This window comes from Conger conger, chromosome 4, assembly GCF_963514075.1.
Source record: "Conger conger chromosome 4, fConCon1.1, whole genome shotgun sequence".
Taxonomy (NCBI): domain Eukaryota; kingdom Metazoa; phylum Chordata; class Actinopteri; order Anguilliformes; family Congridae; genus Conger; species Conger conger.
The window spans coordinates 7352516-7369032 of NC_083763.1; the positions used below are offsets into that span (position 1 = coordinate 7352516).

The following is a 16517-nucleotide window of genomic DNA, read 5'->3' on the forward strand; positions in this document are numbered from 1 at the left end:
AATGAAACTAAAGGTTATGTCTTTTTCTTTTTTTGCTTTCCTGACTTTGAAATTGTTATTCTCCTTTCAGGAATTTTCTGTACTTAAATTCCCAAGAACAGCAAAGGTTTGTGTCTCACACACACACACACACACACACACACAGGACTGGATTGACCAAGACCGAAGACCAGACAGGGACTCGCGATGAACGACACGTCTGAGACCCAAGCGGCCAGGCCGAACTTCGTCCTGGCAGACTACGCGGTCTTCGCCCTCATGCTCCTGGTCTCCGTGCTCATCGGACTGTTCCAGGCGCTGAAGAAGAGCGCTCGGCGGGGGAGGGTGGACGACTTCTTCACAGGCGGGAGACAGATGTCCGCGGTGCCCGTGGGCTTGTCACTCTGCGCCAGCTTCATGTCAGCCGTGCAGGTTCTGGGCGTTCCGTCCGAGGCCTACCGGTACGGTTTAAAATTCCTGTACATGTGCCTGGGCCAGACGTTCAGCTCCGTCCTCACCGCCTACCTGTTCCTCCCTGTCTTCTACAAACTCGGCCTCACCAGCACGAACCAGGTGAGAGCCCCCCCTGACCATCCTCATTCACGAAAACCGGCGGAAGGCTGCAACATGGCACGAATTAATTATACAGTTTAGCCCTTGTGTCGTCTTAAGGGTCAAAAATGATGACAAAGTTTGCGATGAGTGACAGGTTGTTTCTTCATGCCAAATAGATTTTAAAAATAGAAATTCAATTAAGCTGCTTTATTTTTGGGGGTTTAGTGAAGGCGAGGGGAGTATACAGAATGGTAAAACTACACAACGGTTAATAGAACTCCTGTATTTGCCTCAAAACCATTACAGAATACAGGGAATTCATTGGAGTTTGCTATTATATTGACGGCATATTTCCAGACCTTTCAGGAATATAATCCCTTGGTTTAAACTGCACATTTATATTCCGTTTGCAGTATCTGAAGATGAGGTATGGAAGAGGCATGCAGCTCCTGGGAAGCTTCCAATTTCTCGTGGCAACGGTAGGGGAAAGCGTCAATCAAAGCATTTTATATCCATAATTGCACAATTTGGTGAATAAATCCAAATAGATAAGAGTCAAGGAACTCTTTATTATTCCACTATGTGGTCCTGAACAGACAGCAATAAGCTGATAGTAATATCAATATGATTCTGTAATCTACGGTCATGACCTTGATTGAATTTTTTCTGGGCAAAACCTTGTAGGTCCATTTATTGTATTTATCAGGTGTTGTATATTTATTGCATCACAGTTTTCATATCATGCAAACCATGTATTTTTTTTTTCAGCTGCTCTACACTGGGGTAGTGATTCTCGCCCCTGCCCTTATCCTGAACCAAGGTGGGGTATTATATCATATCATATTTTTATATAAACCACAATTAATCTATGACTGGTGATTTGGGATTGATTCCTACAATCTATATCAGGCATCATGCAAATCATGCTAATTCAGTGATGTGGAATCTGCCCTATCTTTGGCCTTTTTTTAAAATAAATTGGTTAATTTGCTGGTTGGACGATGAGGGGTCGGTAATTTAGCTATATTGCAGAAGCAAATAAAGCATGATTACAGTTGACAATATTGTTGATTCATTGGCCAGATGTGAGAGAGGAACAGAGAATAACATCAAGGTTGCATGCATGGATGCATGGGAAGGGGGGGAGACAAAGGTGACCGGTGGACAGGGCGAGCTTTCGAGGAATTAATTTGAAGCAAAAGAGGAGTATCTCACCCTTCACAAGGTGGAAATTGTGTGGCTTTCACGTGTTTATAGGCGAAAGGGACAATTCACGTGGGTCAGATTTAGATCCGTTATAGAGGGACTTTGCTCATATAAATCTCATTTTATCCTCCTTTTATCAACTTGAGTTTTGTTTTTCCATGTGTGCAGGCTATGTCACTTTGATACATAAGGCATCTTGCCTGCAATATAATATTTCAGTGATTATTAACGGAGTTTTATAAACTGTGCGTGACAGAGATGGTGTCGATGATGTGTTTCAGCCACCGGGCTCAACATGTGGGTTTCACTCTTTGCCACTGGGGCCATTTGCACATTCTACACGACCCTGGTAAGATGTATTCATATGACTCCACACTACTTGCCTTCCATATTCCAGGGGATATTTCACGTGGGATATCTTTTCCCAAAGTTTCCGTGTTGAACAGGTGACGGGTTAAAGAAGATCAAACGGAGTGATTGGTAGCTTTCAGGATGCTTCTAAGCATCCACTTTATTTGGTGCCTATGACCCTAAGCAAGAAGACAGGACCTGACTGGTGGATAGAAGTGACCATGTTTAGCACTGGTGTAAGATACAGCATATGTTTCTGCAGAATGAACTGACCTCAGTCTCTCCTTTTCCCTCCCTGCTCCCTAGGGCGGCATGAAGGCAGTCATCTGGACAGACGTGTTCCAGATTATTGTGATGCTCGCCGGTTTCATAACCATCTTTATCCATGGCACCGTTTTGGTTGGAGGCCCAGCCAAGGTTCTGGAGATCGCGAACAACGGATCACGCCTTAATTTCGACGAGTAAATGCAATTTCTCGCACTATGACTGCGCTCTGAGTGAAAAGATCCAGTTGCTCTGAATCTTTTTGAGTTCGGCAAGTTCGGCCATTCATGCCTGAAATGAAATGCCATGCAATGGAAATGAGTATATGAAGGTGCCCGAGTTAGACACGCACTGCGTATGGATGTCAGCAGACTAGGAGCGGATGCTCGCAGTAAACACCAGCTGCTCCACAAACACGAAGCACAACGTCACTTTCATCTTTTTTTCTAACCCTTTTCCGGCCTTTTTCCCATCCTTTCCCAGTTTTAATCCGGACCCCAGGAGGCGCTACACTTACTGGAGCTTCACTGTGGGGGGCACGATGGTCTGGCTGTCCATGTACGGAGTGAACCAGGCGCAGGTGCAGCGCTACATTTCCTGCAAGACGCAGAAAGCAGCTCGGTGGTGAGTGCGCCCTTCAGGCTGCGGCGAAGAGCGTTTAACAGACTCTCTCACTCAGAAGGAGCTACACAGCTTACGGTTTGTGTACACACGCAATGCAGTTACCCTGCTGGGCAGCTAATGAGACAATTCAGGTTAATTACCTTGTGTAACAGTTGCGCCACAAATTTGGAATTAACCTTCAACCGCGCAGCACCAAGCCTAGTGCCCTAACCATTATGCCACGCTGCAACCCAGAGCTTATCATTGCAAATCGTAATTAATGCATGTAGTCAGGCAACTATTGCAAAAGAAACTAACTAACAGCCATTTTATACTGCATGAATTTGACCATTCTTTAGGGAATGAGTAAGGACTTGTTGGTGTATAATAGAAAGCGCACTTGTCGCAAGTGAAGAATGAAGTGTAAACAGCTCGAGGGTGTTTTAAATGTTCACATCTACCACAGCACCGCCCGAGTTTTGGGCCCCTGCAGAGAGAACAGGTCTTAGCGGCAGTGGAACACAATAAGTGGTTGTCACTGACAGGAAACTCAGAAACCACAGGGGAAGCAGGCTCAAACTAAGATTGCGACTTTTGTGACACAAGCTACACCTCTTGAAAACATTGGTTGGAATTAACATGTCTTCATATTTGTGGTAATAGATACGTGTGCTTGCTGCAATACATTTTTTTCTTCTCTTGCATGCAGTACATTTACAGTTGACTTCATTTTAGTAGTACCGTGACATTGAAAAGTTGTAAATCATTATCTGGCAGGCAAGCTTACTGTATCCAAAATTCATAAAAGCATCACACTGTAGAGAACATCAAACTTGTAAATACAAATAAGCAGAAATCATAAAATACCATACTCATGCCATAAACAGCAATGACACCCTTGCCCAACGTGATATAATTGACACCAGCTAAACAATACAAAACCGCAACAAATGTTGTAATAAGTCTTGTAATAAAAATATAAATAGTATTATTTAATAAATAAAACAATCTTGTAATAAGAGCTTGTTTGGTCCTCTGAAGTAGAAAATATTATCTTATTTTAAGCTACTGTAATGTTTGCTTGCCACGTGAAATTTTCTCATTCCATTAAATAAGATTTTAAGCCTCAATATAAAACTAAAATGCAGTGTAAGAGAAAGAAGCAGAGGCCTGGAGCTGTAGCTGGAGTGATTTCTCCTCCTCTTTTTCCCTGTCTGTCTGCAGGGCCCTGTTCGTGAACCAGCTGGGTCTGTGTCTCATTGTGAGCAGTGCTGCCACCTGTGGGGTCGTCATGTTCGCTCTCTACTCCACCTGCGACCCTCTCCAGGCGGGGAAGATCTCCACTGCTGATCAGGTGGCTTCATCCACTGCAAAAAAAAAAGAGACTTAAAATCTTTTTCCTTTTACTTTAACATCTCTTTTGAATCAGAAGTTACAGAAATCAAAAAGGATTTAAGTGACAGTTTTGAACCAAAGAAATTATAAATCTATAATGCATAAATGGCTACCATTAGCAAGAGGTGGTTTTGCCAGCTGGCTTGGAGTGCTCAAGAATGACACAGTGCACTTTGCAGATTAAATTCTCCTCTGCTTTGAGACGAGAGTTTACTTAAGAAAGTGCTGTGTCAGGTTTCAGAGAGATATGATACCATCACATGGATGCCGGACTTACTTACCTCCACAGATACTCAGATGAAGCAGTCACATTTTAGTTGAGCTTTCACAAAATAATTTTTATGTTTAGAGTTTCTTTTTTTTATGTAACACATGCCAGTTTCATTTGGTGTTTGTGGTGAAGCTTGCCAGTTCTGCAGTTTGTTGCATAACTGAGGTGCATAACTGATAAGATGCACAGAAGTACTGTGTGCTTGTGTTCATGGTGTGCATGACTTTCTCCATTTCCCTCTGTTACAGTATATGCCCTACTTTGTCCTGGACATCTTCAGAGACTTCCCCGGCTTCCCCGGTCTGTTTCTGGCGTGCGCATTCAGCGGAACTCTAAGGTATGGAGTTAAAATGGCTGGAGGGTTGAGGTAAAATGGCTGACGCTTAAGGGGGTATGAAACACTTGTGCACTGCGCTTGTTTTCCTCGCAGCACTGCCTCCACTAGCATCAACGCCATGGCAGCCGTCACCATGGAGGACCTGTTGAAGCCGCACCTGGGCAACATGTCCCAGAAGAGGTTAATCCTAATCTCTAAAGCTCTCTGTGAGTCATTTCATCCACACTGTTTCTTTATCATCTGCATGCTTGGCCTGACTGCAAGCCTTCAAACGTCTCACTTCATACATCCTATCTGATACTGTGGTACTACTTCAGCAATTTTTACAATTTTTTTAAAAACTCATATCATGATACACAATTCAAGATAACAGATTTAATCCTAGCCTACTTCCATGTCCAGAATATTAGATTGCCTTCACATGCGAACACAATTCATCCTATTAAATCTCATTTAAAGTTATAATGACATAGGTAGTCGTACAGCTTTTGAATATTCACTGATATCCCTGCAAATTCAATGACAGATAAATCCCTGCTATAACCTACCGTTTAGCTACGAGGGGGCATGTCCGATCTTTCACATTCCATATGAACTGAAAGGGAAGGCAGCCTTTCTGAGGTCACACACATTATGGTTTATCTCCAATGTTAAACACCTGTAGTGACCCAGATCTCAGATCGGCCTGGTTCTGTTGGGACCGACAGATTGTGGCCATCCTCCCTGTAGCGCTATTATTACTTGCCAGAAAGAGTGCGGAAATCAAGGGTCAAGTTGTGTTATTTGTCTCTGATCAGATTTGGCCCACCTGATGATAGTGATGCATATGCTCTATTACAGCTCTGATGTACGGGGTTGGATGCATCACTGTGGCTGCTCTCTCCTCCCTCTTAGACTGGGGAGTCCTTCAGGTACGCCCCCTGCTGGCCTTTCTTGATGCATGCATTTTTAACATTTTCCAAAGCTCCTTTCTAAAGCATGGACCTACGGACAACAAAATGTCAGTGTACGGGGCCACCTGGGGCCTGTTCCACAAAGCAGGATTACTGAGTTTGCCAGATTACATGCCCCCAAATCTGGACGGAAAACAGACAAGGGCAGCCTATAGCCTAGTGGCTAAGGTGCTTGTCTGGGACCTAGAAGGTTGGTGGTTGAAGCCCCAGTGCAGTTGAGCAAGGACCTTAACCCCACATTGCTCCGGGGGGGGAATGGCCTCTGCTTAGTCAAATAAATTGTAAGCTGCTTTGGATAAACGAGTTAGCTAAATAACTGTAATGTAATGTTAAAAAGAGCTGTTGCAGTTATCTTGCTAACTCAGTACTCAGTAGGTACATACAATTGTACCCCAGACCAGCAATATACATACAAGGCAAATACAATTGTACCCCAGGCCAGCAATATATAATCAATTTGTACCTTTTTTGCTTGTAAAATTTACTCATTTATTCCCAAAAAAGAGCACATGACTGTACTTTCATGGTACATAAGGGAAATTTGATCCTTGAAGAACAAAAATGTACATGCACTGTCACTTTATTTCTGAGAGTGTACCTGTTCACCTGTTCCTCTGTCTCCCCCACAGGGCTCCTTTGTCGTCATGGGAGTGGTCAGCGGACCACTTCTAGGCGCGTTTATCCTGGGAATGTTTGTTCCTGCTACGAATAGCGCAGTAAGTACATCAAGCAGGAACATATGGCACCAGAGAAACGCGGAAACTAATCTGCAGAAGAAGCAAAAGATTACAGAATTTTCAATTCAAGATAGAGCACGGCTATTTTGCCCTTCAGCTATGTACGATGTCTTTTTAAATATCCTTCCGCGTAATGGTTAACACAAAAATGTAAGCTGTGGTAAGATAAGAGTATCAACTAAGCAAGTTTGTGTTAATAATATCATTAGGAATAATAAATGGATATGACTCTTGCCAAGCCATGCATTAGAGGAATTATGAACACTTCCTGGTAAGATTAGATTAGACTAAATACATTTTATTGTCCAGTTTCTGTGGAACTGTTGAGTCCTTTGACTTGACTATTACAGAAAGGAAATGTAGACTAATCATTCACACAATTGCACACGTGCACACAACGGAAGACAATACAAAACCAAACTCAAAGTTATCCATGCATCATACATTTGTGGAAATGCATATATAACTAAGGACTAATCATTAATTCAGTTAGTGACTATTAATTCATTTGTAAGGTAATGGATTAGCAGCAATGTATCCTTGAATGCAATCTGATTGTGAAATACAATGAATAAAAGTTTTGCATTGAACACTATGATTAGGTAAAGCTCTTTGATGTAGATGGGGAAAATGTATGACCTAAAGGATGATATATTGCTTATATTCAGGTCATGAAGACATTGTTCAACTAAATATATTTAGCATTATCTTCAATGCTGAGCTAAAACACAAAGCTTGGACATTGGACTTAGGCCAATGAAGTTATTTGGCTAAGTTTGCATGAGGGATTGGTGTGTTGTTTTTTTCCAGGGTAACTTGTATGCAACACATAGGGGATCAAATTAATTGATTACAATTATAAGAAATGAGCTCTTTCTGTGATTAAGCAGTGGACTAAGAGCCACAATATGTAATCACATATAATAATTTGTTATTTAGCTGACACTGTTGTCCAAAGTGACTTACAGTTGATTAGACTAAGCCAGGGCCAATCCCCCCAGGAGCAATTTGTGGTTAAGGGCCTTGCTCAAGGCTGATTTTATTGTGGCTACACCGGGGCTTGAGCCACAAACCATCTGGTTCTCAATCACGTACCTTAGCCACTAGGCTACAGGCTGTCCCACAAGTGCTTAGGCACAATAGCATCGTCAATACTTCCCATACACCAAATAAAAACCGTGCCATTATAAAGTGCCCTTTCCGTGGACACATACTCTCTCAGCAGAAACAACCTGGAAATGCCCTGACATAACGGACACTGCCCTTTTCTGTCCGTTCTCAGGGGGCATTTGCCGGTGTGTCCGTGGGATTTTGTCTCAGCTTATGGCTGGCAGTGGGCTCAACACTGTATCCTCCCAGCCCTGAGATAATGGGAGTTCTGCCCACTTACGCAGAGGAGTGCCTGTTACAAAACATCACACTCAACAGCAGTGTCATCCAAGACAGCGTCTCGGCCTGGACCACAGTGCCCCTGGGGCAGCACGGGTGAGTCTCTCACAGGCCTGTCTGGGCCAGCTGTGGACGGCAGGAGGGAGGGCGTCAGTCAGCAGGGTGTTACCCACCTTCTTCAGTACGCAGTAAAATGTTCTAATGGAGACCGTATGTACTCTGCAAGAGTAAATTTAACACCGGGCATTCACTGCGGATGACCTTTAACATCACACAAACAGTTCCACATCAGAAATAACCATTTGGGCTCCCAGAGTCGTCTTGTTTCAGGATTCAAGATGAAGTGTCTCTTCTGGCTTTCCAGCAATAAGATATCATAAGGCCATATATCCTTGAGCCTGGGATGTAAGTGGGACAGAGGCCACAGGTCTGCAGTGTTATACAGAAGAAGATAGATTGATAGAAGGGAGAAAGAGGCAGAAAGACACATGTACACACCCTCTCACAGATGCAAGCTACATATATTTTGTCTCCTGGTTGACATTTATAAGGGTGGTATTACAACAAGCCAAGTCTCCGGGTAGGTCAATCGTTGCATATTAGCACAGTTCAAAATGACCATAAGATTAAGAGACCTGTCTGCAAAGAGACATCACATTATAACTGCAGAGGCTGAGTGAATTAATAGATAGAAGCGCGGCACACATTAGTGTTACGGTCATGTTTTTATGAATTTCTTTGCCTTAACAAGTCATTAGCTCTTTCTGTAAAAAAGGCAAACATTGATCATGGATGAGAAGGAGGGGAATCACAATGTCTGATGCCTGGCGAGAGACAGTTGCAATAACTCAATGTGTTGCGGTCTACCATTCAAAAATGAACTGACAACCTTGAACTAATTAAAAACCGTGTTGTTTGTTTTACGATTCCCTTAAAGACCACTTGGCTGGTTTAATGCGCTGGTCTTCTCGCTTGGTGCTAATGCGTGTGTCTGTAGGGTCACGGCCCTCGAGGACTTCTACTCCATATCCTACCTCTACTTTGGAGCTTTAGGAACGGGCTCCACGGTGCTCACTGGGCTTCTGGTCAGCTATATCACAGGTAACAAGAAGAACCACTGACCAAATACACATAATAATAATAATAATAATAATACTAATAATAATGACGTTAGCAATAATAATGTAAATAATGTAAATAATGTAAATAATGTAAATAATAATAATAATAATAATGTAAATAATAATAATAATAATAATAATAATAATAATAATATTTATATAATATAATTTACATAGAACCATGGATTACAAATTGCTTCACAGAAAGTTGTTCATTTGTTTGTTGCTGTCACCACAGTTTTTGGAATTTCCCTTTAGAGTGCTTTCTTGGAAAATGAGTCTTGAAATGTCAGAGCGAAGTCTGCATTTATGCATCATCATTAAATGTATTTTATGCATCATCTCATTTCTATCATCAGTATAGAAATGGAGATACTATACCATGCTCCCCCCCCCCCCCAAATTATATTTCTGCATTTCTAATGCCCCCCACCATTTTTATTACATTTTATACTGTTACACTAGGTATGTACAGGTCAGTTACTTCAAAGCTACCATTTTTCTTTATCTAAAAAATTTTTAAATCAATGTATCAAAACTTGTATCTTTTTTCCACAAGGACCTACCGAACGGACAGCCATTGCCCCAGGGCTGCTGTGGTGGGACAACCTGAGGGTTAAAACTTTGGATGCCCCCTCAGAGAACACCGTAAGTGTGGAAGGATCTTATTAGCCATAGCATGTGACAACTTGGCCTAAAATCAATGACTAATAATGTCAGATTCTGTGTTTTTGTTTTCACAGCAAGTGTTAAAGAACTGCGGTCCTCTACTAGTCCCTATGGACTCCATAAAACCAAAGACATCCAGTGAAAAAAGAGGATGTTATGAGAAGGAGAAGGCTCCATTGTTTGAAATGGAGAACAATCCACACTCTGTACTGCTTAACAAGGTTTAGACAGCTCTGAGAGCGGATAAAGACTTCAAAGCCAGTGGCAGTCGATGGACGCACCTGTAGAACTTCACTGAGCCTTTATTACAGAGGGCAATCTGAAAAGTGGGGGGGGGGAGAAAAACATTAATTCCTCATGAAAATATTACTTCTGAGAAATCCTCTGCTGGCAACTGTCCCAGAGATGAAGACAAAGCCAGGCTGCAAATTAACACCAGACTGACTGACTGAGTGAGAGGAAGCAGCAGAGACTCATACACCTATGCAAGGGCATGATTGAAATTTTGACCAACGTCACCAGAAGCCACACCTTAAGACTCCTGTAAAGGGGCATTATGCAGAGCCAGCTGATTTCATTGACCTGTTCTACCTCCTTATAGCTGATGAATTGTGCAAATCGACTGGAACTAAACACCAGAGAAGACTTTTACTTTCTGAACCTGGATTCCCCACCTCTGTATAAAACAGACAATATTCTCAAAAAGAAAATGGTTCTCCCATCAGCAGAGCAAAGTGCAAATCTGAGGAATAATTCAACACTGAGGAGACTATAGACTGCCAAGCTGTTTCAATTCATACTTTCAAAAGTACTCATTCTGTTTTTTGAAAATATATGTGCACACTTTAGAAGACCAGCCATTCATTCAAAATATAGTACAGTGTAGTGCTGGAGAAAATGTGGGGCGTAGAAAGTTAGTCACTCGAATATGTTTATTTTGTCCAGTCATACAGCAGCACTGGAAGCAGTAGAGCATCTATGGGCGTTAAATTCTTTGAAGCGCTTAGATATATTATTTTGGGTTTAATCCCTTCCTGCATCACAAGAGAAGCTGACAAATATCTGATAGTAATTCTCAGAATTACAGCACTAAAACAGAAAACCGTTGGGTCAAACCAAGAACCACCTACAGCTGAAAAGAATTGAAGGATTTTGCAGAAATAGTACACCAAATAGAGTAAATAACGCATAGAATAACAGGTATAGGAAATGGGGCCAAGCAAAAATGAGGAAATGAGAAATATACTGAGTTACTCCAACATGAACTTCTACTCTTATCCTTTTACTCTTCTTTTGGTTTCAGAACAATAATCAACCTACTGAAGGTCCATGAAAATGTGCACAAATTAATTTCAGAGCAGAGAGTGTGTGTGCACATGCCTGTGTATATGTGTGTCTGTGTTAATGGGTGTGTATATATGGAATGGGAGTGAACAAATATGATTGGGTACTTACTAACATTTTCTGTACATCTATGTATGTTTATACAGTATGTCTATGCAAATATGTGGGTCTTTATGTTGAGTAACCAAATACACATTTTTACAAAAAATTTAAACAATGGAATTATACATACACTGCAATTATTGATATGTAAGAAAACAAAAAGGTAATTACAATAAATTATTTTAAAAATCTGTGTATATTCAATCGGCAGGAATATATATTCAAATCAAAATGAGTCTCAAATCTCCCCCCTCTTATAAGTAGTACTATTTTCTAGTCCCCAAGGAGAGGAACAGTCTCCTCCTGACCCATTTATCTGGGAACTAGATGAGTTCAATTAAAATTACACAAGAAGATTATTGGACATGTACAGTGATTTTCTGTGTCACAAGTTATATACACTCACTGAACACTTTATTAGGGACACATGTACAACTACCAATCGTGTGGCAGCAGTGCAGTGCATAAAATCAAGCAGATACGGGTCAGGAGCTTCAGATAATCAGACTTCGGACATCAACCATTAGAACGGGGTAAAGAAAGTGATCTAAGTGACTTTGACCGTGGAATGATAGTTGGTGTTAACTAAGTGATAACTTAAGTATCTCATAAACTGCCGATTTTCCGGGATTTTCAAGCACAATGGCCTCTAGAGTTTGCAGAGAGCAGTGCGAAAAACAAAAAAGCAGCAGTTCTGTGGGCAGAAACGCATCGTTAATGAGAGAGGTCCGAGGGGAATGACCAGACAGGTCAAAGGTGACAGTAACACAAATAACCGCACATTACAACAGTGGTGTGCAGAAGAGCATCCCTGAACACACAACGCATCATAACTCTAAGTGGATAGGCTACAGCAGCAGAATATTTATTTAATTATAATAATAAATACCAAATAAAGTGCTCACTGAGCGTATAAACCAAGTTACACAAAGCAGAGGTGGTAAGGACACCTTGCTCAAACACAGAAACACCGCCACACTAGAATATCAATTCCAAAAAATTAACTAAGGAGATGGGCTGTTTGCTAGAATAACACATCCTAGAACTAGTGTGTCCCAATTTTCAAGGACTGATAGTATCCCGCTCAGCTCCACAATGAAATCCAAAACCCCAGTGTAAGAGGCACAAAAGTGTTGTAAAATTATTTGTCCTTTTCATCTACATGGTTTACCTTCATTGCCTGAATGCCCATTTTTCTTCAGAATCTGCTAGTGCTGCTGTTTCTGCTTTGCAGAAAAAAACAGAAGATTCCTCACCGTCATGTGCCTTATGAAATATTTCACTGATAAAGTGAGGTGAGTGAGCGACTGCCCCTCGTTTTCATTGCAGTGTAACAAAGGAAGCTTGTTCGATTATACACCTTAGCAGAATCTAGCACCGCGGTTTCTAGTGACCTTGACGGGAGATGTTTGATGCCACATGGTCGGCATCTGCATTTTTTTCATTCATGTGTTTGTAATACCACCTGTCCGTCACGCTCAGCACACCTGCATTCACACCTGCGAAGATAAACATCAAAACCATACACAGGTCCAGGTATACACATCTGCCAAGTAAATGATTGGACTCTGGAACATTCTGTACAACTCCTGTTGCAGGCCATTGGAGTTGTACAGAAGTCATTTTTCGAGTGGAACAGCTAGCTGGAGTAAACCATCAAGCTCATTTGGAGTCCCTCACTAGTATTTTGCATTCCAGTGAATTAACTGCGAGGCAACTATCCATCCATCATCCAACCCATTTATTCCTCAGGGTTGCAAGCAGTGCTAGAGCCTATCCCAGCATGCACTGGGCAGAAGGCAGGAATACAACCTGGACAGTTCACCAATCTATCTAGGCAAGTAACGCAGCAAAAATGTTAAGTGTGCTGCCATGTTCCCGATCACAAATAAACATTTGTAATGCAACTGTGGACCTCTCCTGTAAATGCAACAACCAGGTAACACCGTATCCTCACCCCTCGACTTAACACAACTTTACACCTTACCTCAGAACAGCACAAATTCCAGTTACCAATCCTGCCTGCCGTCTAACTGAGCCCATGAGTCTCTCAAGTCAAGCTCAGTATTGCACTTTTGGTTCATATTTCCAGGATTGAAAACTAGAGTATAATCTCCATGCTGCAGATTTCTCCAAGATGATTAGCTACAGACGGCCTACCAGCCTTCAATATTTGACAAGGAATAACCCTTTTCTCCTCCACAATGCAGAATTACAATCCATTTAAAGAACACAGCAATGAAAATTGAACAAAAAAAAGTAATGACAAGCAGAAGAAACATTAGACCACCCTTACAATTGCTTTCTGCCAGCAAGGTTACAGCAAAACTGGACTGGTGTGTAATTATGCATTTCATGTCAGGCATGAGGAACATGGTTTTGAGACTGCAGAATGCCTGATTTTCAAAGCAAAGCTACATAACATTCCTAACCATCGTCCTTGGCATTTTGAAGTCTTAGCATTGCGTAAATGAGCAGTACATATAAAGTAAAAAATATGTCAGTCCTCACTCAGTCCTCAATTTGGGGTGACATTTTTTTATTTTTCAGCAGTTCAGGTTGAATTATTCAAAGCATAATGCATGTACGCTTGAATGTATTATGAAAGAAACTCATACTATTTTGGTACATATTGGTGCATTTATATGTACATCCTGGACATACGCAGATTTCATGATGTAGCCTACAGCTACAGATGTTAACGAAAATACTGCACACGTACAGGGCTCGTTCGCCGAATGTCTTTCAGTCCGGTAGCTAAACAAACAAATGTTCAGCACAACGCACCCCCTCTCCTTGTGCAACATGAACTCTAAAGCAAATGAATCTTAACAGACTGGGTGACTGCTGAGCGGTCGGCTCTTGCAGGGTTTCTTAGCTTGCGTTCGCCATTATTTTGCATTCGCAGGAAAACGCAGTTCACCACTCCTCTACTGCCCGGTTTGAATCCTCTTCGCCCGCTACAGCGCAGTCCAGACGCTGAATTCCCGGAAGAGCCAGGTCTCTTTGGTTCAATTTCTCTAAAAACGAAGAGAGAAGACGCTTGTTCAGGTGATCCGTCAGGGTCCTTTCTTCTTCCTGGGCTTTAGTTTCACTAGTTTCATATTCTACTTCTGGCCTCAGGTTTTCGGTTTGTGACGGAGCGCCAGACTCGGTAACGCCACCCGGACGAGAATCCTCCTCGGTCTCTTGGCTTCCTTTAATCTCGGGGACAGACGTATTTCGCGCCTCCATTCGAAGGGAGTTTAAGCTAGTTTGCAGTGCGACATTTTCCAATTCTTTGTCTCGTTTACTACTGCTGTTGCCAGCATTGGTACAGGATTCACTTGTATTTCCAGACTGCTCAACCTCGCCGACTTCTCCGTGTATCGACTCCATGTTGCTTCCTGTGACGTCGTTGGTGGATTTCCCTCTGTAGTCCTTTATTATGTAACCTATTCGACATCTTTGTTTGGGGCTGGTGATTGGTGTTGCTTTATTTATCATATCTGTCCGTAAGTTTTGAATTTGTGCCATAGTGATAAAGGCAATAAAGTAGCTGTCATGCAATATTTAAAGGAGAAAATTAGAACAACGCGTTTGTGATTTTCGTCGCTTCACTTCACCTGGACGCACCTGTAACTGACCCATGAATATGATTATTGGGTTGGGTAAATTATATAAATGTTAGGCTTTGTGTTGGAATATTCTGTCTAATGTTGTATCATACAAAACATCACTCGTTGTTTCTTCTTATGTGTGCATTAATGTGCATACTCAGTGGTCACTTTATTAGGCACACCTGCATAATTTTGGCACTGCAGCATACCTAATAATTGTTGCTGGCCAGCAAATCCCTTTATGTCCACTGTCTACAATTTATCCAATGAGTAATTCCAACAGTATAATTTGCTTCGTCAGTTGTCCTGACATAGCACACATCATCTCACACTGGTTCCAGGTACGACAGTGACTTCAGCTTACTCCATGTCTGTGCAATCTCCATATCTCAATGAAATTGAGTCTGGGATGAGAGGTTTGCAGCATGAATGTGTGTAGAAAAATCTGGAGGATTGAGCCAGCATGGACCAAAAACCTGAAGGAATGTTTCCAGCACCTTGTTGAATCCATGCCTCAAAGAATCCAGGCTGTTCTAGAGGCAAAAGTTGGTCCTACCCTGTACTAGATAGTTGTACCTACTAAAGTGTGTACTGCGATCTTGCACTTATAGATAATGTGTTCTGTTTGTGCAATTTAAAATACTGCATGATATTGTTCCTGTTCATGATCCTGTACATGTCATTACTGATATATGGTTACATTTTTATGACTCAGTTTCAATACAATTCACTTTCTACTGGCTGTGCTACTATTTTTCTGTATATTCCATGCATATTTCCATAATGGCATTGCAAGTTGCTATGGATAAGAGCATCTGGATTTTCTTTTAGATAAATATGATTCCATCCTGGAGAAATGAAGGATGGAATCATATTTATCTAAAAGAAAATCCAGATAGGTAGGCGCACGGATGGTGCAGTGGGTATCACTGCTCCCTCACAGCAAGGAGGTCCTTGGTTCGAATCCCAGTCGGCCGGGGCCTCTCTGTGCGGAGTTTGCATGTTCTCCCCGTGTTCGTGTGGGTTTCCTCCGGGTACTCCGGTTTCCTCCCACAGTCCAAAGACATGCAGGTTAGGCTAATTGGAGAGTCTAAATTGCCCGTGGGTATGAGTGTGTGAGTGTGTGAGTGTGTGAGTGAATGGTGTGTATGCCCTGCGATGGACTGGCGACCTGTCCAGGGTTTATTCCTGCCTTTCTCCCAATGTATGCTGAGATAGGCTCCAGCCACCCTTTGACCCTGTTCAGGATAAACAGGTTAAGATAATGGATGGATGGATGGATTTCTCCAGTAATTGAGGCGGAATGATTATGCTTTGCCACCAAAAACTACTGATGGACATTGGATCAACGTTTATGATCGGACGTTCCACAATGAAACAATAACAATAATTAACAAATAATGTAATGTAATGTAACAAAAAAACCCACCAAAAAACAAGCATTTTCTCAAGAATAACCTACTGTTAATAATAAATAAGAACATATTCATAAAATGTGAATGTCTGCAATTTAGACTAAAATCTAAAACCTAAACCTCTCCTTTACAGGTTAGTCGTCACTTATTCTATGCATATCTACTTATCTTTAAAATATGGAGATCTGACAAATGGTGAGTTTAGAACAGATAGTTAATGCTGTGCT

The 16517-nt window shown here is 41.7% G+C and overlaps 1 protein-coding gene across 1 annotated transcript; it reads left to right on the forward strand.

The window, feature by feature from the left end:
* The first annotated feature begins 222 nt into the window (after positions 1-222).
* On the forward strand, positions 223-10057 carry slc5a5 (solute carrier family 5 member 5). The gene is made up of 15 exons (XM_061237755.1): positions 223-552; positions 948-1013; positions 1303-1354; positions 2022-2089; positions 2398-2552; positions 2839-2979; positions 4183-4312; positions 4873-4961; positions 5055-5167; positions 5802-5872; positions 6544-6630; positions 7934-8136; positions 9038-9141; positions 9721-9809; positions 9905-10057. The coding sequence occupies exons 1-15, from the start codon at positions 259-261 to the stop codon at positions 10055-10057; spliced, it is 1815 nt and encodes a 604-aa protein (XP_061093739.1). The 5' UTR covers positions 223-258.
* Positions 10058-16517: the final 6460 nt, after the last annotated feature.